The sequence below is a fragment of the Pristiophorus japonicus genome, chromosome 1 (genome assembly GCF_044704955.1).
Source record: "Pristiophorus japonicus isolate sPriJap1 chromosome 1, sPriJap1.hap1, whole genome shotgun sequence".
Taxonomy (NCBI): Eukaryota; Metazoa; Chordata; class Chondrichthyes; family Pristiophoridae; genus Pristiophorus; species Pristiophorus japonicus.
The window spans coordinates 59,463,820-59,491,159 of record NC_091977.1 but is presented as its reverse complement, the minus strand read 5'-3'; the positions used below and the strand labels follow the sequence as shown (position 1 = coordinate 59,491,159).

General features: G+C 42.2%; 2 protein-coding genes across 3 annotated transcripts in view; one reads left to right on the top strand and one right to left on the bottom strand.

The window, feature by feature from the left end:
- tet2 (tet methylcytosine dioxygenase 2) overlaps positions 1 to 22,856 on the top strand; it is a 180,609-nt gene extending 157,753 nt beyond the window's left edge. For both annotated transcript variants that reach the window (XM_070880077.1, XM_070880072.1), the window contains one exon: positions 20,985 to 22,856. In XM_070880077.1, the coding sequence (XP_070736178.1) occupies positions 20,985 to 22,201 (1,217 nt within the window). In that variant the 3' untranslated portion in view covers positions 22,202 to 22,856. The remainder of the gene's footprint in view (positions 1 to 20,984) is intronic.
- LOC139264010 (inorganic pyrophosphatase-like) overlaps positions 1 to 27,340 on the bottom strand; it is a 240,412-nt gene that overhangs the window by 39,231 nt on the left and 173,841 nt on the right. The window lies entirely within an intron of this gene.

The window sequence follows — 27,340 nt, the reverse complement described above, 5'->3', positions numbered from 1 at the left end:
AAAAAAGCAGTGTACTCCAAAAAACCGGAACAAATACTGGGGAAAATTGAGGCCTAAATGAGTACTTTGCATCTGTCTTCACCAAGGAAGAAGGTGCTGCCAAAGTCATAGCGAAAGAGGAGGTAGTTGAGTTACTGGATGGGATAAAAATTGATAAAGAGGAAGTACTGGAAAGACTGGCTGTACTTAAAGTAGATAAATAACCAGGACCGATGGGATGCATCCTAGGATGCTGAGGGATGTTAAGGTGGAAATCGCAGAGGTACTGGCCATAATCTTCAAATCCTCCTTAGATACAGGAGTGGTGCCAGAGGACTGGAGAGTTGCAAATGTTACACCCTTGTTCAAAAAAAGTGTAAGGATAAACCCAGCTACTGCAGGCCGGTTAGTTTAACCTTGGTAGTGGAGAAACGATAATCAGAGACAAAATTGACAGTCGCTTGGACAAATGTGGATTAATAAAGGCAAGCCAGCATGGATTTGTTAAAGGCAAATCGTGTTTAGCTAACTTGATTGAGTTTTTTTAATGAGGTAACAGAAAGGGTTGATGAGGGCAATGCAGTTGACGTGTACATGGATTTCCAAAAGGCGTTTGATAAAGTGCCACATAATAGGCTTGCCAGCAACGTTGAAGCTTAGGAATAAAAGGGACAGTGACAGCATGGATACGAAATTGACTAAGTGACAGGAAACAGAGTAGTGGTAAATGGTTGTTTTTCGGACTGGAGGAAGGTATACAATGGTATGCCCAGAGGTCAGTATTAGGATCACTGCTTTTCTTGATGTATATTAATTACTTGGACTTGGGTGTACAGGGCATAAATTCAAAATTTGCAGATGACACAAAACATGGAAGTGTAGTGAACAGTGAGGAGGATAGTGATGGACTTCAAGAGGACATAGACAGGCTGGTGAAATGGGCAGACATGTGGCAGATTAAATTTAACACAGAAAAGTACAAAATGATACATTCTGGTAGGAAGAACAAGGAGGCAATATAAGCTAAAGGTTGCAATCCTAAAGGGCATGCATGAACAGAGAAACCTGGGGGCATATGTGCACAAATCGTTGAAAGTGGCAGGGCAGGTTGAGAAAGTGGTTAAAAAAGCTTACGGGATCCTGGGCTTCATAAATAAAGGCTGTAGGGGTAATAAGGAGGCTTCTCTCCCTTGGGGCGGACTACCTGATATAGGTAATCGACACCTCGCCCGTCTGTTGGGGTAAAAGGAAGGCTTTCCTTCCTCGGGGTGGATTAACTGATATAGATAATCGACACCTCGCCCAGCTCCCACTGTATAACGACCACGGAAGTAAACAAACAAAACCTCAGGTTAACCGGCTTTATTTCGAGCAATGCAAGGGAAGGTCGAGGAACCTTCGAAATACATGAGGTTTTGAGTACAATTTATACAGGTTTTGGAGAGGAGCTACCCTCCTACAAAATCATCGATAGGTCTATTGCTATCAGCGGAGTTACATTGATTTGTTGACTCTTTATCAGACTGGCTCTGAGTGGTATATGCAACTGTCCATCTCCCATCACTGTGTTGTTCCATTATTTGCCCTCTACCCCAGTCTGCACGTCGCCTAACATAACTGTACCAAAATACTGGCTTCCTTATCTCTTCCTCAGAGACTTCTAATCAAAAACTGCTGACTTCCTTCAGCTGTTTAAGTGTTACTAAGATTAAGGATACAGTTTAATGCGTTATTGCTTTGTGCTATACCTACATAAGCAAGTGTTGCATACATAGGCAATTTCTCAGACCTAATACTGATTTGTTCACCTTTCTGTCTGCTCCAATTTATCCCTTAGAGGCGCAGAGTTCAAAAGCAAGTAAGTGAATCTTTATAAAACACAGGTTCCAGCCTCAACTGAAGTATTGTGTCCAATTCTGAGCTTTAGGAAGGTTGTGAAGGCCTTAGAGAGGGTGCAGAAAAGATTTACGAGAGTGGCTCCAAGAATGAGGGACTTCAATTATGTGAATAGACTGGAGAAGCTGGGTTGTTCTTGTGATATCTTCAGGAAAGCACAAAACACACAACTTGTAAGATGGCTCAGGTTTCGGCAACCTCTGACCTGCTGGTCAGGTGACCTGCTCTTTATTAAACAGCACTAGCTGCAGTAACACAGGCATCCACAGTGTGGAGCTACAGACATTACACTTCTCTCTCCTTAATGAAGAAGTTATTATAACAAATAATCATCATAGATAACTTGCATGGTTATACATAACAAAGGATATGGACTTATTTTGCCATATTTACAAATCAAGCTTAACCACTTGTTTTCTGTTTCGAAGAGGATATCCTGAGGGAAGTTTTCCTCCAAGGGGATGCCCTTGATTTCCATTCGAACTCTCTCTCTAACTTTAGACTGTTTGTTTTCCTGACTCGGATTCAGACTTAAATTCTGACTTTCTCTTGGATTTGTTTCCAGTACATTGGATGTAGGATATGCTACTGGTGTATCAAAACTATCTGATGAGTCAGAAATAATTGAATCTCTCCCACTCTCAACTACTTCCATGTCTGTGGGTAAAATATGATCAATGTGAACAAACCTAACCTGTCCATTATCAAACATCTTGACCAAATATGTGTGAGGACGACATATCTTCACCACTCATCCTGGTAACCACTTTACCCATTTATAGTGATGGCTCTTCACTTTCACCTTCTGATTAATTTCACACTTCTCTCTTTTACTCTACCTCTATCATGATTCTCTTTCTGTCTTAATTGTGTCTTTTCTACGGACTGTGCCAAGTTTGGTTTTAACAACGAGAATCTGGTTCGTGGCTGTCATTTGAGAAACAACTCTGCTGGTGTTCTATCAGTAGTTGTATGAGAAGTATTACGATATGTTAGAAAATCAGCCAATTTGTGGTCCAATAACAACTGTTGTTTCTTTGGATTTGGATCCAACATTTGTTTGAGGGCACGTTTTACAATTTGTACAGTGCGCTCTGCTGCACCATTTGAAGCAGGGTGGTATGGTGGAACCTTGGTATGTTTCACACCATTTTTGCTCGTGAATGTGCAAATTCTTCTGAATGAAATTGTGGTGCATTATCCGAAACAATTTCTTCTGGGAGGCCAAATGAAGAAAATAATCTTCGCAAAATGTCTAATGTTTTACTTGTTATTTTCCACATTGGAAACACCTGGACCTACTTTGAATGGCTATCAATCACAATGAACAATTGTTGTCCTTCTAGCTCAGCAAAATCAATATGTAGCTTTTGCCCCACCCTGTGAGGCCATTTCCATGGCTGTAATGGTACTGATGGTGGTTGCTTGCTTACCGATTGACATGTCGTACACTGACTTACTATGTACTCTATATCTATTTCAACACCTGGCCACCATAAGTAACCGCGGTCAAGCACATTCCCAGGTGCTGGTCATGGAGGTCTCCTAATAATTTGGACCTGAATTTATTTGGTATAATCACTCTTGCACCCCACATGATACAATCTTTATCGACTGATAATTCATTCCTACGAATGAAGAATGGATGAATATCTTTGTCTGTTATCTGGTTTGGCCATCCATCTGCAGTATAATCATACACCTTTGACATAACTGAGTCATGTTTGGTTGCTCTACCAATCTCTTCAGCTGTGACTGGCAGTTCATCAATGTATGAAAAATAGAACACCTCTTCCCTATCGGGTGTAACTTGTGATGGGGAAGGCAATCTAAACATAGCGTCAGCATTACTGTGATCAGCTGATCATTTGTATTCAATGTCATATGTATATGCTGACAAAATCAAAGCCCATCTCTGCATTCAGGCTTCAGCTAATGTTGGAAATGGGGACTTTGGATGGAGGATTGCTGTCAGGGCCTTATGGTCCGTAACGAGAGTAAACTTATGACCATACAAGTATTTGTGGAACTTCTTGATCCCCAAAATTAATCCAAAGCTTCCCTTTCGATTTGCGCATAATTACACTCACTGGCACTAAGAGTGAGTGAAGCAAAAGCAATTGGTCTCTCCTCCCCATTACGTAATAAATAAGATTACTGCCCCAACTCCATACGGAGAGGCATCACATGCTAGCTTGATCTCCTGAGATACGTCATAGTGAACTAACATGGTGCTCTCTACCAAATTACTTTTACACTCCTTGAATGCTGTATCGCATTCTTTTCACCACTTCTAATGGACCTGTTTTTTCAAAAGTTCATTCAGTGGATGTAATACTGTAGCCAAATTTGCTAGGAACTTCCCATAATAGTTCAAAAGACCCAAAAATGATCGAAGTTCAGTGACATTCTTGGGAGTGGGTGCATTTCTGATTGCATCCAGTTTTTCCTGGGTTGGATGCAAACCATCTTTGTCTACTCTGCACCCTAAGTACTCCACTGAAATAACTCCATTTTGAAATAACTCACACTTGCGAGCAGACACTCGTATTCTGTGCTTCTCTAGCCATTTGAGGACTTAATTCAACATGTTATTATGAATTTGCCTATTAGGTGCTGAAATTAGTATGTCATCTAAATAACATACGACCCCTTCAATACCTTGCAAAATCTGGTTCATTACCCTTTGGAATATGGCAGGGGCGGAAGACACTCCAAATGGTAGCCTATTAAATTGATATAGTCCTAGATGGGTATAGTCAAGCATGACTTGGACTCCTCATCTAGTTCAAGCTGTAAGTAGGCATTCCAAGATCCAACTTTGAGAAAATCTGACCCCCTGTCAGTGTTGTGAATAAATCTTCTATATTTGGCAATGTATTGGGGACATTACCCTCTAGAACCTGGTTTACGGTTACTTTATAATCACCACACAATCTTACCTTACCATCGGACTTAGGTACAACAACAATGGGTGTAGCCCAATTACATCAATCTATCTTAGAAATAATGTTCTCAGTCTCTAGTCTTTTGAATTCTTGCTCAACTTTCTCCTTGAGTGCATATGGTACGGAACGTGGCTTGTAGTAAACCGATCTAGTGTCCTTCTGTACCCTGACACTCGCCTTGAAGCCTTGGATCGGACTGATCGTTTCGCAGAATACCTTCGGGTAATTCTTGATGATATCATCCTTTGACGCCAATCTCGTTTCAACACAAAAAATCTCATTCCAATCCAGCTTCAGTGATCCCAACCAATTTCTTCCTAGTAAGGCAGGCTTGTCTCCTGCCACTACTATTAGAGGCAAGCTCTGACTTGATCCTTATATTTCACCGGTACAGTGATACGACCGGAATGTTCTCTCCTGACTAGCCTCGCAGCTCTATCTTGGCTTTCTCCAATGGGAAAATCCGCAATTTGTCGAGGTATAGCGATTCCAGTACTACACTCACTGATGCACCAGTGTCGATTTTCATGGGTATCTTGAATCCTGCAACAACTATGTGGATTATGATACTTTTCGAATCGCCGTCCGTTAACCTCATGCTCCTGATGATGTTTAACTCTTAACATCTCCTCATCCTGTTGTTGTTCTTCCATGCTATGTAGTCTCTGGGGATTTCTACTCCTAGCTTTGAAAGCTGGTTTACCCATCAGTCGGCATGCCTTCACAAGATGCCCAGTTTTCCTTCAGACGAAACACTCTGCCTTCATATATGGACAACTTTGAGCAATGTGTTGTCCCAGGCACCGATAGCAGGACGTCCATGCTCTGTTCCCATTTCCAGTTTCTGAGACTTTGGGGCTCCACTGCCTTTTACTTTGAACCTGCAGGCGATTCACCTCGGTTGTCTGATGACTGAAATTAGTATGAAATTCTTGGGAATATTGGTCGGCCATGCTCATCGACCTAGCTGTCTGACAAGCTAAATCAAAAGTCAAGATATGCATTGTCAATAACTTTCTTCTGATCGCATCATTTTTCATCCCACAAACAAAGCGGTCTCGCAACTCTCGGTTCTGAAAGTCTCCAAAATTACAGTGAATAGATAGCTTTTTTAATACTACAATGTACCCACTGATATTTTCTCCGGCATTCTGATTTCGTATTCTGAAACGATAACTTTCAGCACTTACTAACGGAACGGGGATGTAATGTTAGAACCTGTTTCAGCATTGTATCCTTTGGTTTTTCAGGCACAAGCAAATTTATCAGCGTTTCATACAACTTCGGCCCAGCCTCAATTAAGAATATAGCTCATTTTTGTTCAAACACTGCCCGGTTATTGTCTTCATTACCAGGAATTTTGATATTATTTGTAATGAAAAATATTTCTAGCCGATTCACATACGCTCTGAAACTTTCACGGTCGCATTGAAATGCCCCAAATGCCCTATAACTCCCATAGAGGCAGCCATTTTGACTCTGGCAGTTTAATCAAGTGTGCTCGTAATTTACCTCGGATTTGTAGCTGTTTCCAAAAACAGAGAAGCTCTCAAAGTCCCTCTGTCGGCTGGCTGAATCCTTCACCAACAAAAATTTCAGCTTTGTATTATCCGATTACATCCCATCCCCGTTGCCATATCTTCAGGGAAGCACACAACACACAACTTGTAAGACGGCTGCAGGTTCCAGCAACCTCTGACCTGCTGGTCAGGTGACCTGCTCTTTATTAAACAGCACTAGCTGCAGTAACACAGGCTTCCACAGTGTGGAACTACAGACATTACAGTTCTCCTTGGAGCAGAGAAGGTTGAGAAGAGATGTGATGCTGGGTCCAGACACAAACGATAGAGAGAAACGGTCCCCGTTGGTGGCAGGGTTGAGAACCAAAGGGCACAGATTTAAGGTGATTGGCAAAAGAACCAAGGGCAACATAAGTAAAACGTTTTATATGCAGTGAGTAGACAGGATCTGGAATGCACTACCTGAAAGGGTGGTGGAGGCAGATTCAACTATGGCTTTCAAAAGGGAATTGCATAAGTACCTGAAGGAAACAAATTTGCAGGGCTATGGGACTAGCTGAAGTGCTCTTGCAAAGAGCCGGCACAGGCTCGATGGGCCGAATGGCCTCTTTCTGTGCTGTAACCATTCTATGAATCTAGGATTTTATGATTTCTGAGGCACTGACAAATCATTGAGGTTGCCACTGGATACTGGAAAGAGGCCATTAGATTGGAAATAAGCTAATGTAATGCCCATATTCAAAAAAAGGGGGACAAAACAGACATAGGCAACTGCAGACTCAGTAGTTTTACTTACATTCTGTGTAAAATAATGGAATCAATTATCATGGTAAACTTGAGGACTATCTGTACAATAACAATCTAGTAAACATCAGTCAGCATGGCTTCAGAAGGGGAAGATCCTGTCTGGTCAATATAATCAATTTCTTAAAGCAAGTGACAGCCCAAGTTGACTCTGGAAGCTCTGTGATGTAGTGTACCTAAAAGTCTTTTTACAAAGTTCCACTTTTGGTTAAACTCAAAGCTGCAGAGATTCAAAGTAAATCCTAGGAATGGCTAAGAAATTGACTGAGGTGTAGAAAACAATGAAAACGCTGAATATTCATTAGAAGAGTTATGTGAGGTGGGGGGGGGGGGTGGAGGGTAGGGGTGAAGTACTGAGTGGGGAGCCTACGGGCTCAGTGTTGGGGCCACTCTTGTTTCACATTTACAAAAATGATCTGGATTCAGAAGCTCAAAAGTGGCCAGACTTGCAGATGAAACCAAACTAGAAGGGGCAGTGGAATTAGCGGAGGTAACATAGATGTTACTAGAATGAATTGGATAAAATACATATGGTGGCAGATCAATGGTGGATGGAATTTAATGCAGACAGATGTGAGGTACACGTGCTCTGTGAATGCTGTTGAAATAGCCAGGGATGAAACCAAGAGAGATTCAACACTCAACATGCCAAATCAAAGCAGAGCACCAATCAGCAAAGCGAATAGGATGTTGAATTCAAAACTGAGCCCATGTAGCCCAAACAGCAGAATACAAGTCAGATGAAATCGTGACCAGACTGCTCTGGTCAGACTGCACCTAGAGTACAGTCAAGGGAGACACAAGGGAGCCATTCAAGTGGTGCAGTGCAGACAAGAGCCATAAGGCTGAACCCTAATGTCAGAGGTCTAATTGTGCTTCTTCACTAATCTTCACTTTATCTAATTGTGCTTCTTTACTGTATCTAATTGTGCTTTTTCACTATTCTTCATTTTATCTAACTACTTTTTCCTGTTCTTTCATTGTCTCTCATCATTATAACTCGGCCAGGAACGTGGGGTTGATTAAACCATGGATTTCCCCATATAAATTCCCTTTAGTATCAAATGGCTGGAGGTGCAGTTAGAGAAACACAATAGGGTTTCTGACTGTTCTTCTTTTACCCCATAAAGAAGCATCCTGACATCATGAGTCACTCTGTCCAGGAAGTCAGACAAGCACCAGTGAACAACTCCTGAGGAGGATAGCCATACACCAATATCAAATCAAATCATCCTGAATTCAAATCCACATCCTCTGAATGGGAGCCTGCTCCTCTACCATGGAGCTACCCAGCCACTCAGCTTATAAACTGTGGTTATTTAGAATTGGTAATAGAATATACTTTGTGTATGATCCAGGATGGGAGATTCAAGTGAAGAGTCAAGTGAAGATATTAACCCATACTTACTTGTTAAAATCAAAACTCCCCATACAAATTGGGGATCTTGAGATTTATGCTGTTGAAGGAGGCTATGAACTTTTAGTTATGTAGAATGGGGGTGATATAAATTGCTTCATAGGGATCGAAAAAGTAAACTGGGAGGGCTAGCGTTTTATGTGAAGAATGACACAATAATACAAGATAGAGAAGTTTGGCTCTGGTATGAAGTGGAAATTGTTGTGCATCAAGATAAGTGACATTAAGGGGAAAAAGTTATTGGGGTTTGTTATGGGTCCCCGAGCAAGAAGACAAGACCTGGAACTTTATACTTAACTAAGGAGAATGTGTGACTAGTCAAAAACATAATTGTGATGGATGACTTCACTTTACCAGGGATTAATTGGGATAATCAAACAGATTTGTTTGGAAAACCGCAAATGTAATGCTCCTATTTAAAAAAAGGAGGCAGACAAAAAGCAGGAAACTAGACCAGTTAGCCTAACATCTGTCGTTGGGAAAATGCTGGAGTCCATTATTAAGGAAGCAGTAGCGGGACATTTGGAAAAGCATGATTCAATCAAGCAGAGTCAGCATGGTTTTATGAAAGGGAAATCATGTTTGACAAATTTGCTGGAGTTCTTTGAGGATGTAATGAGCAGGGTGGATAAGGGGGAATGAGTGGATGTGGTGTATCTGGATTTCCAGAAGGCATTCAATAAGGTGACACATAATAGGTTACTGCACAAGATAAAAGCTCATGGGACTGGGGGTAATATATTAGCATGGATAGTGGATTGGCTAACAGAAAACAGAGAGTTGGGATAAATGAGTCATTTTCCAGTTGGCAAACAGTGACTAGTGGGGTGCCGCAGAGATCTTTGCTGGGTCCTCAACTATTTACAATCTATATTAGTGACTTGGATGAAGGGACCGAATGTAATGTAGTCAAGTTTGCTGATGATACAAAGCTTGGTGGGAAAGCAAATTGTGAGGAGGACACAAAAAATCTGCAAAGGGATATAGACAGGCTAAGTGAATGGGCAAAAATTTGGCAGATGAAGTATAATGTGGGAAATTGTGAGATTATCCACTTTGGCAGAAATAATAGAAAAGCAAATTATAATTTAAATGGAGAAAACTTGCAAAGTGCTGCAGTACAGAGGGACCTGGGGGTCCTTGTGCATGAAACACAAAGTTAGTATGCAGGTACAGCAAGTAATTAGGAAGGCAAATGGAATGTTGGCCTTTATTGCAAGGAGATAGAGTATAAAAGCAGAGAAGTCCTGCTACAATTGTACAGGGTATTGGTGAGGCCACACCTGGAGTACTGCGTACAGTTTTGGTCTCCGTATTTAAGGAAGATATACTTGCATTGGAGGCTGTTCAGAGAAGATTCATTAGGTTAATTCCGGAGATGAGGGGATTGACTTATGAGGATAGGTTGAGTAGGTTGGGCCTACACATATTGGAGTTCTGAAGAATGAGAGGTGATCTTATTGAAACATAAGATAATGAGGGGGCTCGATAAGGTGGATGGAGAGAGGATATTTCCACTCGTAGGGGAAACTAAAACTAGGGGACATAGTCTCAGAATAAGGGGCCGCTCATTTAAAATTGAGATGAGGAGAAATTTCTTCTCTCAGAGGGTTGTAAATCTATGGAATTCTCTGCCCTAGAGAGCTGTGGAGGCTGGGTCATTGAATATATCTAAGGCGAAGATCGACAGATTTTTGAATAATAAGGGAGTAAAGAGTTATGGGGAGCGGACAGGGAAGTGGACCTGAGTCCATGATCAGATCAGCCATGATCTTATTGAATGTCGGAGCAGACTTGAGGGGCCAAATGGTCTACTCCTGCTCCTATTTCTTATGTTCTTATCCTGACAAGGATTTGTCGGGACTCACTGGAAACATTAGTAGTGTCCAAAGAGTGGAGAAGGACAAACACAGTGGGGGTCATTTTGACTTTGCACAATATGGTAAAATGGGTGAAAGCGAATCAGCAGCCCATTTTACTGCTTTCCTGATTGTAGCCAATAGAAATAAAAATTGGAAGAGATGTAAAGCAAGCTGCCGATTCGAAAGCACCCATTTCACACAAAGTCAAAACCCCCATGCCAATTTATTAGAAAGGTCATAAAGGTAACTCTGAGCTACAAGCTTAGTGCTTGGTAAAAAAAATTAGAAGGCATCCTGGAGAGGAAATAATGGGAAACATGGAAAAAGAGGGAGTGTGGATGGGTTGTGTGAGGGAGACCATATCAAACAAATCTATTGAACCATTGAAGAGATAGCGGGCCCAACTTTGCCCATCACTTGGCGCCAGTTAATTTTTAGGTGCCAAAACTTACTCCAAACATTCGCCAGTGCTGGGGCGCCAGCTTCTACTACCAGCGTCATACATTCTGGCGCTGGTGTACCTGCAAAAGGTTCCGCGCCATTTTTACATGTAAGGCAAACTTTCTCCACCTACAAAATGTTTTAAACTGGCGCATAGACCATAGAAACACGGAAGGAAAAATCCTTACCTGCAGTTGGAGAATCCGCGCTGGCCCGCTGCTATCCCTGGCTGAAGGGACTTTCATTTCGTCTACAATGTAACTTCCCTTACAGTTTAAGACAAAATCTAAACTATAAACAGCTATAAATATAAAATAAAAAAGAACTCACCCATACTGATGAAAAAAGGATGGCAAAAAAAAACTTACCGTTTTCCATAGATGTCCTCACGGTCCAAAATCATCCAAAAAGTCCAAGGAAAACATTAAAAAGTTCCAAAAATGCACAATCACCACACCAATCCTCCTATTCTTCTTCTGGGATCCAGTGCAGCCTTCTCCCCACTCTCCTCGACGTCGAATGGAGCCGCTGCTAGCCCCTGGCCGAAGATCTTCTTCCCACGAGGCCCGCTGCTAGCTCAGGCTGAAGGTCTGCACACAATGGACAGTGCAAGACACTCCAGGCTCAAAGGCAAGCAGCAGTGATCTCTAGTAAAGGTGAAACTTTAAATTAAAAAAAATAATTCCACCACAAATCGTTTAGGTTTTTATGGAGTGTTGGAGTGCCTAAGTTGAAAATATATAATTTATATTAAATGTTGCCACCAGAAATTTTATGCTTCAAGGGAGTGATGGGAGTGCTTAGGTGGACATCACATAATGGCTATTAAATATTCTCTCCACCAATCTTTTACATTTTAAAGGAGTGTTGGAGTGCTTAGATGGACAAAACCTTATGTTTATTAAATATTCCCCACCACAAATCTTGAATATTTAAATGGAGTTTGGAAGTGTTGGGAGTGCTTAGGTGGACAATAGGACTAAGTTGTTCATGGATCCAGACTGGGTGAGGGTCACTGATATATGCACCATGGTACATTGCATGCATCAGTGACCCAGAACAAGGCAGAATCCATGAACACGTTAGTAATGGAACCTGCCCCTGTATCATTTAAACCGATAGATTGCAAGAGTGATGCACTTTTTACATTTTCTGTTCGGTTATCCTGCAATATTTATTAGTGCAGCATTAAAAAATGAAGTGCAGGAGTCAGGTTAAAAGTCCAAAATTAAAATGTTTATTAAACATTTGTAAAGCACAGTTCTGATTAGCATGACTTTACTTATGTTTAAATCTTTAAAACTTTATTCAGAGCCGTGGCAAACTTTACAATCAACTAAATCAACCAAAAAACAATGATTCTTCATTAGCGCCATGAGCCAATCCTGCCCCAGTAGATGCTGCCACCCCTATGCGTGCATGTAGCTGCAGACTTCTGCTTCCTTGCCCCCCCATACCCTCAGAGATCAGCTCTGCTGGGCAGGCCATATTGTCCGCATGCCAGACATGAGACTCCCAAAGCGCTCTACTCGGAACTCCTTCACGGCAAACGAGCCAAAGGTGGGCAGAGAAAACGTTACAAGGACATCATCAAAGCAACATCCCCACTGACACCTGGGAGACCCTGGCCAAAGACCACCCTAAATGGAGGAAGTGCATCCAGGAGGGCGCTGAGCACCTCGAGTCTCATCGCCGAGAGCATGCAGAAATCAAGCGCAGGCAGCGGAAAGAGCGTGCGGAAAATCTGTCCCACCCTCCCCTTCCCTCAACGACTATCCTAAACAAAATCCTTTTAAACAGTAAAGTATGGATGCAAACACAATGTGACAGGGACTGTGGCTCTCATATTGGGCTGTTCAGCCATCTAAGAACTCATTTTAAGAGTGGAAGCAAGTCTTCCTCGATTCCGAGGGACTGCCTATGATGATGATGAACCCCAGGTGTAGTCTGTTCCGTTTCCAGCGCGGTGTTTCTTGATATTGGGCTATGACAGGGACAGCGCCAAAATGTGTAATGGCGGCATACCCGGGTACCTCTTCGTCGTCAACCTCATCCTCAAGATCAACCCTTGAATTTGGTGTAGAGTGGAAAGTGCTCCTCGCATTAAGGACAGCCTGGGTGAGCCCCCCTATTTGCCAATGCAACCACATCTAACTGTCCCTAAAGTCTCTCCAACTCTGCCATCACACCACCAACGGCTTCCAGGAGCAATCGAGATTGCTCAATGTTCTCCCCGCTCATCCTCACAAGATGACCTAAGTTCTCAGTGTCCATTGTTTCTGGATCAGGTATGGAGTACGCCCCCCCCTACGATGTGACACACTTGTACCAGCAGCCTCAGATGTCATACCTAGAAAAATCCTCTTGCTTGATTCGCTCATGAAAGGACTTGGAATCCTCGAGGGATTCAGGACCTCCAAATCCAGGGTGCCCATCTCTTTGTCCATGATTTCTTGCTGCCCATCTTTGTCCTGAGTTGGAATATCTGGCATGCCATTTTCTTGAACATTCTCACCTTCAGCTTCAGGTGCACCTTCAGTCTCCTCCAGATGTTCAACCTCTGTGAAAGAAAAGATAGATGCTTGGTTAGCAGCATTAAGGAAGGAGAAGCATAGGTAGCACATGCAGTATGTAACATTGTCAACCCAGACTGTGCAATTTGCAGGGCTTACCCTCTAATGGAAAACTGGGCCCAGCTTGCGCATTAACTGTTGGTCTCCTGTGGCATTTAATCATTGACGCTATCCTATGCTCTAGGGCTGTTAGTTGGAGCTTATTTGGCAGGCCTCGTCCAGTCTGTGACCGTTCTCGGTTGATCTGTGACACCATCTTCTGCAAAGATGCAAATGCAACTTTTTAAAGAGAGGGTCCTTGTGAACACACACGCACACGGATCACATGTACAGATGTTATTGCAGTGCATAAATATACATATATTTTAAATCCCAAATAAATGTAATTTAACGTATTACTTACAGTCACTGCTCGTCTGAGGTCCTGCCACTTCTTTTTCAGCTGCACACCGGTTCTCGGGGTCATGGATATTCCATTAAACTCAAATGCGACCTGGTCCCAAACTTTTGCGAGTGCAGATGGTTTAAGCTTATTTTTTTCAAAGCTTCCCTTGTTCTTAAGAACTTCCCATCCACTCTCGATTACAGGCGCTCTATTTCATCCGCACAAAATCTCTTCGCCCTTATGGTTTCCCCTTTTCCGTCCCTGGCCCTTTCGCCTTCTCTAAGCTCTTCCATTGCAGCCATCTCAAGAACGAAGCTGTATTTCCTACTGTGAAACTACCTCTGCCACCAATGGATTCACAGTGGTGATCCACACAGTCCCCAACTGTGCAGGGATTTTTATACTTCGTCCTGTGCATGTGCAGATGGGACCTTTTTTTTGCGCATGCGCAGCGGGATGGGATCACAAAAAAAAAAAGGTATTTAACATTTGTTGCGCATGCGCAGTGGGTTAGAATTTTTTTCCCCTCGCATGCGCTGTGCCATTTCAGCGCACATTGGAGGCTCCATCCTACAGAGTTGAATCGGGTAGCACCGGCACCAGAGGGTGCCCATATGGTGGAGAAAATACTACTTTAAATTTTCAGCGTGAGGGGCCCAAAAGAAACGGGCATCCAGGTAAGTTAAGGGCATTTTTTTTCTTTGGGGAAATTTTGGGCCAGTGGACCATTGAAGTGATAGTGCACTAAGTGGATAAAGGGAACTCAGGACATTATCAACACAATATTCCTCCCCATCTGCTTGGGAGCACATCTGGCATTAGTATTACTGTCCTCTCTGGTTAACATAATGCAGAATGTCCTGACAGATTCCTGGACTAGGTCCAACAATGTGAATAAACCCATCATGTAGAAACGATTCACATGGTCTTCAGAAGGAGAATTACCAGGAGAATATCCAGGGTCACCATCATCATAGGCAGTCCCTCAAAATCGAGGAAGACTTGCTACGACTTGAGTTCGTAGGTGACTGAACAGTTCAGTACGGAAATTACAGTCTCTGTCACAGGGACAGTCATTGAGGGAAAAAGTGTGTAGGACTGGTTTGCTGCATGCTCCTTCCGCTGGCTGCGCTTGTTTTCGGCATGCTCTCGGTGACGAGACTCGAGGTGCTCAGCGCCTGCCCATATGCTCTTCCTCCACTTAGGGCGGTCTTTGGCCAGGGACTCCCAGGTGTCAGTGGGGATGTTGCATTTTATCAAGGAGGCTTTGAGGGTGTCTTTGAAATGTTTCCTCTGCCCACCTGGGGCTCGCTTGCCGTGTAGCAGTTCAGAGTAGAACGCTTGCTTTGGGAGACTTGTGTCAGGCATGCAACAATGTGGCCCGCCCAACGGAGCTGGTCGAGTGTGGTCAGTGCTTCGATGCTGGGGATGTTGCCCTGATCGAGGACGCTAACGTTGGTGCGTCTGTCCTCCCAGGGGATTTGCAGGATCTTGCGGAGACATTGTTGGTGGTATTTCTCCAGCGATTTGAGGTGTCTACTGTATATGATCCACGTCACTGAGCCATGGACTCTGGATCAGTTCCTATGGATTGGAGAGTAGCTAATGTAACCCCACTTATTAAAAAAGGAGAGAGAAAACAAGGAGTTATCGACCGGTTAGCCTGACATCTGTTGTGGGGAAAATGCTGGAATCAATTATTAAGGATGTAATAGCAGTGCATTTGGAAAGCAGTGACAGGATCGGTCCAAGTCAGCATGGATTTATGAAAGGGAAATCATGCTTGACAAGGGAGAACCAGTGGATGTGTTGTATTTGGACTTTCAAAAGGCTTTTGACAAGGTCCCACGCTCGAAATTAGTGTGCAAAATTAAGGCATATGGTATTGGGGGTAATGTATTGACATGGATAGAGAACTGGTTGGCAGACAGGAAGCAAAGAGTGGGAATAAACGGGTCCTTTTCAGAATGGCAGGCAGTGATTAGTGGGGTGCTGCAAAGTTCAGTGCTGGGACCCCAGCTATTTACAATATATATTAATGATTTAGAGGAAGGGATTGAATGTAATATCTCCAAGTTTGCAGATTATACTAAGTTGGATGGCAGTGAGCACTGTGAGGAGGATGCTAGGAGACTGCAGGGTGACTTGGACAGGTTAGGTGAGTGGGCAAATGCATGGCAGATGCAGTATAATGTGGATAAGTGTGAGGTTATCCACTTTGGTGGCAAAAACAGATTATTATCTGAATGGTGACAGATTAGGAAAAGGGGAGGTGCAACGAGACCTGGATGTCATGGTACATCAGTCATTGAAAGTAGGCATGCAGGTACATTAGGCAGTAAAGAAAGCAAATGGCATGTTGGCCTTCAGAGCAAGAGGATTTGAGTATTGGAGCAGGGAGGTCTTGCTGCAGTTGTACAGGGCCTTGGTGAGACCACACCTTGAGTATTGTGTGCAGTTTTGGTCTCCTAATCTGAGGAAGGACATTCTTGCTATTGAGGGAGTGCAGCGAAGGTTCACCAGACCGATTCCCGGATGGCAGTACTGACATATGAAGAAAGACTGGATCAACTCGGCTTATATTCACTGGAATTTAGGAGAGGGGGTCTCATAGAAGCATATAAAATTCTGACGGGATTGGACAGGTTAGATGCGGGAAGAATGTTCCTGATGTTGGGAAGTCCAGAACCAGGGGTCACAGTCTTAGGATAAGGGGTAAGCCATATAGGACCGAGACGAGGAGAAACTTCTTCACCCAGAGAATTGTGAACCTGTGGAATTCTCTACCACAGAAAGTTGTTGAGTCCAGTTCGTTGGATATATTCAAAAGGGAGTTAGATGTGGCCCTTACGGCTAAAGGGATCAAGGGGTATGGAGAGAAGGCAGGAGTGGGGTACTTAAGTTCCATGATCATATTGAATGGTGGTGCAGGCTCAAAGGGCCTGCTCCTGCACCTATTTTCTATGTTTCTATACAAGAGGGTGGGTATCACTACAGCCCTGAGCTTGGTGGCAGATTTGAGGGCCTGATCTGGTCTTATTAAGGCATTATTAAGCTCATGAGTATCCAGGGTACAGGCCTCAGGCAACCTTTCATAACAAAAGAGGTAAACGACTTGCTGCAGGAGTCATGATAATTGAGCTGCTGTTCAAGCTTTACTTTGCTGGGTGGGAAGATCCCTACATGTCTTCCTCTTGCTTTCCCTCAATCCCAGGATTGTTAAGAAGATCCAAGCAGAAAAATCCTAGTAACTCCAAGGCATATGAAGAAGGGAGGTTATAACTGAGCACTGACTCCATTATGATCCCTTCAAGTGAAGGGTCTGATAAACTGTAGCTTTCTCAGAACCTGAATTTGATGGTTTAGCTTTCAAAGTGGTCAACCTGCTTAAGCTAGGGGTTCCTCCCTCAACCTTGGGTACTTCATGCACATGATAGAAAGCATCAACTTTAATAGCTTCCAATGCTATGTTTGTTCATTGATGCCAGCATAAAGAATACAGCGCACATGGTGTGATAGTCAAACCATTCTAACTTCCTATTGCTTGCTCAAAAAATATCAAAGCATATGGGCAAAGAGTATTGTAATGGAATTAGAATATAGAGCACCAGTTGAAGAGCTAATACAGGCACAATGAAAGAAAAACTTGCATTTATATAGCACATTTCATGACCCCAAACGTCCCAAAGCGTTTTACAGCCAATTAAATACTTTTTGGTGTAGTTACTGTTGTAATGTAGGAAATGCGCAATGGGCCGAATGACCTCCTTCTCTTTAAACTCTTATCATTCTAAGATCCAAAAATGTGGGACTATTAATGCAACAATATAAGAAATTATTAATTTAAAGACACTATGTTATTCTGTGCTTCTGTTGTTTCAATTATTTATATCATATTGCAATAGGTTGTCTGTAGGAATACAATAGAAAGAATCTCAAGTTTTTAAACAACTATTAACTTTAAATGTCAACCCCTAGGGATTTGCTGCAATAAATATGATTCAATTATGTCCAGAGTCAGTTTTAGTGAAGACAATAATCCCCAGGTAAAGGATTTTGTGTTCCAACTCTTTTAAACCTGATTTCCATAATATTGTCTCCAAGACAACTCCACTTTGTACTATGATTACAATAGTGAGTTTGTACACGGGGGGCCAAAATTGTACACTACTGGAAACGGGGGACACGCAACCCCTTTCCCGTGTTTTCACCACCGTGTTGGATGCAGTGGCCTCTTGAGCGAAATTCCACTCTTTGGCTTTTTTTTCCCGGCAGACCGGAAATCGGTCATAATGGGGGCGGATATGCGGCAGTGAGCACACTAGAGTGGTGGAAGTTGGGGGAGGGGGTGGCGAATTGGCTGCCGCTGTCAGTCATCAGCATAGCACTGATGACATCATCATGGTGCCACGTCACCACAGCTCTCCCCTTCACTTAAAGAGGAGAGCCTGTGCAATTTTTAAAGTTCGGTCCACTGGCCCACCTGGGAGGGTTTTGGCCAGGCCAGCGGCCTGGCACCCAAGAGGGGGTGTCAGGCTGCCTGTTGGCGGCCTGAGCAAACCTGGGGGCATAACTGTCGGCCCGTCATGGCAGTCGGCCAACAAAAAAAACATGGTGGCAGCAGCAGTACGTCCTCCCCTTTAATGGGAGCCGTACTGCCATTTTATAAAGCCCCAGCCTCACTGCACCGCCGGAGAAAAGCAACTTTTGGCACCTCCTGACGGGAGGAAGATTTTCTCGGCAAAATTTCGCCATGATGGGGGGGGGGGGGGGGAAACATCGGCGGTGTGCACTCTGATGACGCACTTAGGATGGATCGGCAGCAGCGGAGCAGTAGGGGAAGCGGGTCACTGACGGTGGTGGCCATGACACAAAAAATCGGCAGCCATTGCACTCCGCAACGTGGCCGGTAACAGCCTTAAGGAAAGGGGCAATTTCAGCCCAAGGAAGTTTTACACCCAGTCAGGAAGCTATCCATGGTGCTGAGCTGCAGGCTCCTTTTCTTCTGACCGATTGTGATTACCTAAATACAGGGAAAAGCAAAGTTGCAATTTCTTTAATAATAACAGAAAATACTGGAAATACTCAGCAGGCAGCATTTGTGGAGAGAGAAATAGTTAACATTTCAGGCTTTCGTCAAATTTTCAGCATCCACAGTATTTTTCTTTTGTATCACAATTTTTGTAGACTTAGTATGAGGGGCTGAAATATGAAGGCAGGTATCAGAATCATCAGTAAGATATTCTGCTCAATTTTAAGTTCCAATTTTTATTTGGGCAATGACACCATAAAGTTCTGTATCATCCTTATTGAACTGCCAATAAATGGAAATCGGAAGCGCAACAGGTTAGCAAACTGTCCTTTCACTTGTGGGATTTGCTGGTAATAATGTAATCACGCAGTTTCAATCTCAGAGCAGTTGGTAGTAAATCCATTGCACAGACTACCCATAATTTAGCTCTAAATTGGCTCTCTCTTTTCAACAAGGCTACAGAGGTGGAAAAGGGAACATTTTTCTACTTTTTGCATGAAATATTGCCACATCAGTTATAGATTCAGAACACATCTCCTCCTACAATATTCAACCAAAGTGGCCCCATGCCAGTCTCAGAGGTTACAACTGCTGCACCAGTATGATGTTTTTCCATTCCCATTGCTCCATTAAATTATTGTAATGTAGTAGCAGGAATATATATTGTCAAGATATTTCTTATTATAATCTTTCTTTCATGTCAGTCCCTTTTTTCACTATCCTGTACACTGTCGCTAATACAAGTGCGTAGATTACTGATGAAGCTGCTCTTGTTGTTGACCAATTTATATGAAACTTTTATTTACATCCTGACCTATCTTGTATGAATGAATTCCGCGATATCATGCTAAACAATGCTTTAGGAAGCAGTGGAATGGGTTGGGAGAAGAGATACAAGGGATGAAAGGGTTGGGGTTTAGTTTTAACCTAACCCACCCAATAAGAACAAACATCAATGGAGCGTAAAATCAGGTGGGGTATAAAAGGGGCATCCATTGTGAAGTCGCTCCGTTCCTGCTGGGTGGGCTAGGTTACAATGACCCCCCTTTAAGGTCTCAGAGCTGTAAATTATGTACTGAGCTGAACTTGTTTTCACTGAACAGCAGGAGATTGTATGGGTTCTTTAAGGTCCTTATGGTCATAAGATACTGGGGATGGTTTTCACCTTCACCCTTAGCCAGTAAAACTGGTCGAGCAGATTGCCTGCCCACCTGATTTTCATTTTCTTTGAAATCAATGGAAGTGAAAATGAGGTAGGTTCTAGAACAAGCAGGTGATCTGCTATTCTAGTTTACTGCCTCGGCAGTGAAGGTGAAAAGTACCCTCTATGTCTTCAACTGTGAGCACAGAGTGGAAGACACAGGTTCAAACTTGACATGCCCCATGGGTGTTTCCAAATTTTTTACCCTTGCAGAGTCATGGAATTATGGAACAGACAGACTATAAAAACAGTTAACACTAAGTTGATTCTGTCAAAAAAGGGCTGAATAAATATCTGATTGGGAACAATATTGAAAGTTATAAAGACAGTACTAACAGAAATAATAAAGTATTCTACAGCACATGATGGCTCCAGAACTCCTGGGGCTGTAGAGTATTGCCAGCCTAGCTAATGCTGAATAATTGAACTATGAGGATGGTTAGCTATTGCAGTTTGCCTCATTGCCTTTCAGGATTAAGGAACAAATATATTTATCTCATAAGATTAAATATTAAATAAGTGGGTAGAGTCCATAATAGAGTAGACTGCACATGGCTTGTGGAAGAAATGGGCTTGATAAACTAAATGACCTCTTGTTCCACGGCCTCCTAAAGTCTGACTGTTTCAAAGGGCCACGTTGTATTGTCCTGTTTATTTTCTTGCTTGTATAGTATGACCCACTGCTACACACAGCTTTGTATGATGCTTGAGATATTTTCCGAAAAGTTGAACTGTAAGATAAAATTAAGTAATGCTTATAAATAAGAACGATGTGAGCAGATTATGACAGTCTTCCTCATGAGTTCTTTCGGATCTTGTTACCTATTGCTGTTGAATACAATATGTTAGCCTATTGATCTAAACCAACTACTGAATAGAAATGCCTGGTATTCTAAACTTATTTTATTGTTTTGTTTTGACTGTAGGTCACGTCATTCCTCCAGCTATTCAACAACATTCAGTGCCCAGTTTCTACCAATCTGCCCCAACAAGCACTTACCCAGGTTACCAGTGTAATGGAAGCACATCTATTGATAACTTTCACCATTATATGGGGTCTTACTATCCCTCACTTGCACACCATATGGACATGTACCGTTATCAGGTTCCAATGAACAAACTTACCCTGCCACCAATTCAGACTCTCTACCAACAGTTTTCAAATTCATACAGATATGGCAATAATCAGATGTGTATGGGCAGATTTTGTAATTATGGTGACTATAGTATGCCAGTTAATGGCTACAACGGTTGCCAGATTGATAACAGAATACCAAACATTCAACAAATGAGAGCTTATCCTCATTACGATTCTTCCCCTCAAGTTGAGACCCAGCTTACGGAACCTGCTTCTAAATCAGTATCCAATTTGGGTCCACAGACTTTGGATCATGCGGCAGTAGCTCATAGCAGCCAATTCCCTTCATACACAAGCCCGTACCGAGCCAGTGATCATCATCCTGCTAATTCTTTCCAGGTAGAAAATAAAGAAAATGAACATAATATGCTTGCCGCTAATGGTACTTCGAGACTTTCTCCATCAATTAATTATGAGATGACTAATACTTCGCAAGCAGAAGTAGCTGCAACCATCAATCACAGAGTTCCAGAAAACACCTCTCATATGCCTTCACAAAATGGCGTACCTGTTCCAGAAGAGCCTCAGGAGGTCTGGTCAGACAGTGAACATAACTTCCTAGATAAAGATATCGGTGGAGTCGCAGTGGCACCATGCCATGGATCCATTCTGATTGAGTGTGCAAAACGTGAACTACATGCAACAACCCCATTGAAAAACCCCAACAGAAATCACCCAACAAGGATATCTCTTGTATTTTACCAACATAAGAGTATGAATGAGCCAAAACATGGATTAGCACTGTGGGAGGCCAAGATGGCTGATAAAGCCAGAGAAAGAGAAGAAGAGGCAGAGAGACTTGGTGTGGATTATGTGCCTACTAAATCTTACAGCAAAAAAGCAAAACGAGAGGTCCCAGAAACGCATGAACCCATAGAACCACCACAAATACGTTTTATGAAGACTCTTGCACAAAGGACTATGACTTTCACAACAAACTCAGTAACTACAGCGTTCCCATATGCCTTCACACGGGTTACAGGGCCTTACAATCGATGGATATAGCTTCATACTCACAGGGGTTACCTCATATACTGTCTAGCATTTGGCAAGGCAGTTGTGCTATACCCAATGGTGGAAATAAACAGTGTTTGATGGAGCACTGGCAAAAAGAGTAACACACCAGCAAATGGAGACAGCCTACAAAATACTTACCCTGTATCCTAGCTCAATTTTTAAAGAGTGTTCACAGTAAGGACCAAGCTGAAAAGTGTCCTATGCAAAAAGTGTTGTTTCAGAACATCATTCTGGAATATATACATGCAGAGTCTTTCTGTAAATTAATTTAATCTAAATATTTATGCCAGGCACAAGTGACCTCATGTCATGAATGAGCCTATTCTTTGGAAGCAGGGCAGGAAGAGAAGCTAATCCTCTGGTGCTGAGTATTCATACTGTTACCTGGGCAACATTTAAAAACTACACATTTCCAACATGTAGTTTTTGTTACAAAAAATGTCTATCAAACTCTTAGCAGTTTGTTTTGCCTTTCTCTATATATTGTTTGTAGATAGCAGTCGATTCAAACAGCTAGAATCGATTTTAATTGACTAGTCAGGAAAAAAACACTGAAAAGTTTGAAGATCATGGTGCTATGAAAAGTTTGAAGATCATGGTGCTATATTTAGAGGATTTTTAACATCTTTGATGTAAATCTCAAATGCCATTTAAATGGTTTCATAATAATTAACATTTTTCAATTGATTAATTGATGCTGAGGTGTCCTCTCATATAGTAGAAGCCTTTTAACTTTAGCTAAAAAAAAACCTACATTTAAAATGTAGTAAAGTACTTTGGAGGGTTAGCGAATTCTGATTCCATTGTAAGGATCCTCAAAATGAATTTTACGGAATATTTTGTAAGATTTTAGTGTTCAAAAAGCACTTTGAATATTTTAAGCTTTGACAACTTGAAGGGTGATAGGGTACCAAGGCATTTAAGAGATTTACTGTAAAATAAAAACCTGTCAAAGTACTTTATAATATCCTAGCCATATGTCAGATGATCGGCTATGTATACTTTTTAAGTGTCATTGATTACCTTACAGTTTGGGGTTTACTGGACACAAGGGAAAACCTTAACACAACTTCACATAAGACACTGATTCTGGTGCTCGCATACAGTATGCAGCTATATTTGTTACGTTAAAATATAACAGTCCATACTAAATCACTAAAGTGATTGTGCAGTTTTAGATCCTAGGCTTTCATATTAACACATCTCACAGCATGTTTAGACAATAATACTATGGTTATCCTAGACCAATTAAAACATTTATAAATGAATTATATATTCACTCAATAGATTTGATTTGCGATCAGATGTTAATGTTCGGGTAGAAATGTAATGTTTTTACAGTTACAATGTAAGCAGAGTCTTTAAGAGAGAGAGAACTGATAACATGCCAGGGAAGATGAAAACAGGGTTAGTTGTATCCAAATGGAGAAATCAGGCAGCTGGCTTGCTGTGGTAATGTTTAAGTCATTAATTTGTAAATATAAAAATACAAAAAATACAAAAAAAATTAAAAACAGTGTACAGTAAATTAATTTGTAAACAGAATTTTCTTTTTTTTTTACTTAACGCTTTTACTATTTTAGTACTGTAATATTTTCCTAATACTTTTTTTTAAGCTTTTTTTTCAGAATGGTGCTACTCAATCTGCTACAGTTAAAATGTGAGTTTAGGAAGTGTAAAGGGGGTTGGAGATGTTCCTACTTGTCATATACCTCAGCTCTTGTACTGGGCAATAGGAAAATGATGATTCAGTAGTCAGTAGTGTTTTGTACACCATCATTGTTTAATTTAAAATAGTCTTTATGACATAAACATGCATTTTTTTTCATTTTGATACTTGATAACTTGAAACTCAAGCTTTTGTTCTACAAGAAGATCAGGGATATTACAACTCTTATATTCTCCTTATGCCAATACATCACCTGTGTTTTAATATCACCCTTTTATTTTTATTTTCAGGGATACCTTCACTTTGTTTAATCCCTATTTGGATTTTACGTGTATAGTGGGATACATGTACTTGATGCTTCTAAAATGAGCGTTAGTAAAGCAATGGTTTTGTTTTTAATTCTAAGCGAGAAAGTACGTAATAGTTCTTTTTTCTTTAAGAATATGGATGATGTATGCACTGAGCTGATAAAAGGGAAGAAAAAGAAAAGAAAAGAGAAATTTGTTATTTTCACGGGGGTGGGGGGGGGGAGAATTGGTATCTCATATGAATGAATGAACTTGTGCCACTTGTTGTACAGGGCCCAGCTTCAGTAGCAACATGTCTGTTGGAAGTAAAGTGCATGTATAGGGTATTGGGTTGATGCTAGCCATACTTGAAGATGCTTCAGAGTGGTGTTGACATTACTTGAATTTAATTTCAGCTTGATTGACGCACAGCAGTATATATTGTTCACTTCTCAAGCTAGAGGTTAATGTATACTCAAGTGTAGGTTACTTAGCTGAATTTGACACTAAAAATCAGTTTTGGTGTGCATTTCGTATGCGTTCTGTTCTGTATTTTACTTTAGCTTTGCTCTTTACTGATAAATTGGGTATGTTGAAAAAAGATAAATGAGGCTGGTTATAAATACTGTAAGTAATGTACTAAAAGCGGAAAGTTATTTGAAAGCTGTTTATTATATCATTCCTGATAATGCTGAGATGTGGGTGTTTTTAATAAAATTTATATTTATTTAATGCAGACATATTCAAGTTGTGTGTTTCTTTCGCAAAGGTAACTGTTCTAGGTTACTAAAATCCCATAGCAAATGCACCATGAGAAACACTAATTTAGTCATAATATTGATGTCCAAACTTGGCAATTCAGCAATATTTGTGGAGAATCAAATTCTTACAATGTGGTATCCTTTCCAATACTTTGACTGTAGGTGACTACAAATAGCAGTGAAGAAACTCAACATCAGTCATTCACTTTAACTAAATATTACATACTACAAGAATATATACAACAATTTGTATTTGTATAGTGTCCCTAATGTAGAAAAACGTCCCACGCAAAAAAAATGGGCACCAAGCCAAAGACAACTAAAAGCTTGGTCAAATGTAGTTTAAGGGAGGTACTTAAAGGAGGTGAGGAGGTGGGGAGGTTTTGTGAGGAAATTACAGAGAGTATGGCTGAGGCAGCTGAAGGCACAACTACCAATGGTGGGGAAAAAGGGCAAAGGGAGAAGATGCCAGAGTCAGAGGAATGGAGAGATCACGGATGGGGAGTTGTTAACAGCGACCTATAAAGGCCCAGCGGCAGGCCGGGGTCGGCGGCAGTCGGAGGAGCAGCGGCGGCGGCCTATAAAGGCCCAGCATGAGTCCGGGGGTCGGCGGCAGTCGGAGGAGCAGCGGCCGGAGAAGGAGCAGCAGCGGCCTATAAAGGCCCAGCGGAAGTCCAGGGTCGGAGGCAGTCAGAGAAGCAGCGGCAATCTGCAGCAGGGTCAAAGTAAAAAAGAAGTAAAAAGTAATCGAAGGGTGACGTCACAGCCAAGAGGATGAGTGATTGGCTGGTTGAGTGGTGAGTAGTTTTCTTTTTCTTTATCTTTTTTCCTGCTCTTAGCAGTAAGAAACCTTTGGCATTGTTGTCAAATTAAGTAATTTAAGGATTGAGTCATGGCAGGAGAACCCAGACCCGTGTCATGCTCCTCCTGTGCTATGTAGGAAGTCAGAGATGCTTTCAGAGTCCCTGACGACTACATGTGCAGGAAGTGTATCCAGCTGCAGCTCCTGACAGACTGCGTTGCGGCACTGGAGCTGTGCATGGATTCATTATGGTGCATCTGCGATGCTGAGGATGTCGTGAACAGCACGTTTAGTGAGTTGGTCACACCGCAGGTAAAGATTATACAGGCAGATAGGGAATGGGTGACCATCAGGAAGAGCAGTGGAAGGAAGGTAGTGCAAGGGTCCCCTGCGGGCATCTACCTCCAAAACATACACCACTTTGGGTGCTGTTGGGGGAGATGACTCATCAGGGGAAGGCAGCAGCAGCCAAATCCATGGCACCAGGGGTGGCACTGCTGCACAGGGGGGCAGGAAAAAGAGTGGGAGAGCTATAGTGATAGGGGATTCTATTCTAAGGGGAATAGATAGGCGTTTTTGCGGCCGCAACCGAGACTCCAGGATGGTATGTTGCTTCCCTGGTGCAATGGTCAAGGATGTCTCGGAGCGGCTGCAGCGCATTCTGGAAGGAAGGATGAACAGCCAGCTGTCGTGGTACATATAGGTACCAACGATATAGGTAAAAAAACGGGATGAGGTCCTACAAGATGAATTTAGGGAGCTAGGAGTTAAATTAAAAAGTAGGACCTCAAAGCTAGTAATCTCAGGATTGCTACCAGTGCCACGTGCTAGTGAGAGTAGGAATTGCAGGATAGCTCAGCTAAATACGTGGCTTGAGGAATGGTGCAAGGGGGAGGGACTCAAATTCCTGGGACATTGGAACGGGTTCTGGGGGAGGTGGGACCAGTACAAACCAGACAGTCTGCACCTGGGCAGGACCGGAACCGATGTCCTAGGCAGAGTGTTTGCTAGTGCTGTTGGGCAGGGTTTAAACTAACAAGGTAGGGGGATGGAAATTAATACAGGGAGGCAGAGAGAAGTAAAAAGGGGGCAGAAGGAAAAGGTAGGGAGGAAGGAGAAAAGCAAAAGTGGAGGGCAGAGAAATCAAGGGCAAAAATCAAAAAGGGCCACATTACAACATAATTCTAAAAGGACAAAGGGTGTTAAAAAAACAAGCCTGAAGGCTCTGAATCTCAATATGAGAAGCATTCGTAATAAGATGGATTAATTGACTGCTCAGATAACTGTTAACGGAGATGATGTAATTGGGATTATGGAGACATGGTTCCAGGGTAACCAAGGCTGGGAACTCAATATCCAGGGGTATTAATATTCAGGAAAAACAGACAGGAAGGAAAAGGAGGTGGGGTAGTGTGACTGGTTAAAGAGATTAACGCAATAGTAAGGAAGGACATTAGCGTGGATGATGTGGAATTTATATGGGTAGAGCTGCGAAACACCAAAGGGCAGAAAACATTAGTGGGAGTTGTGTACAGACCACCAAACAGTAGTAGGGAGGTTGGGGATGGCATCAAACAGGAAATTAGGGATGCGTGCAATAAGGGTACA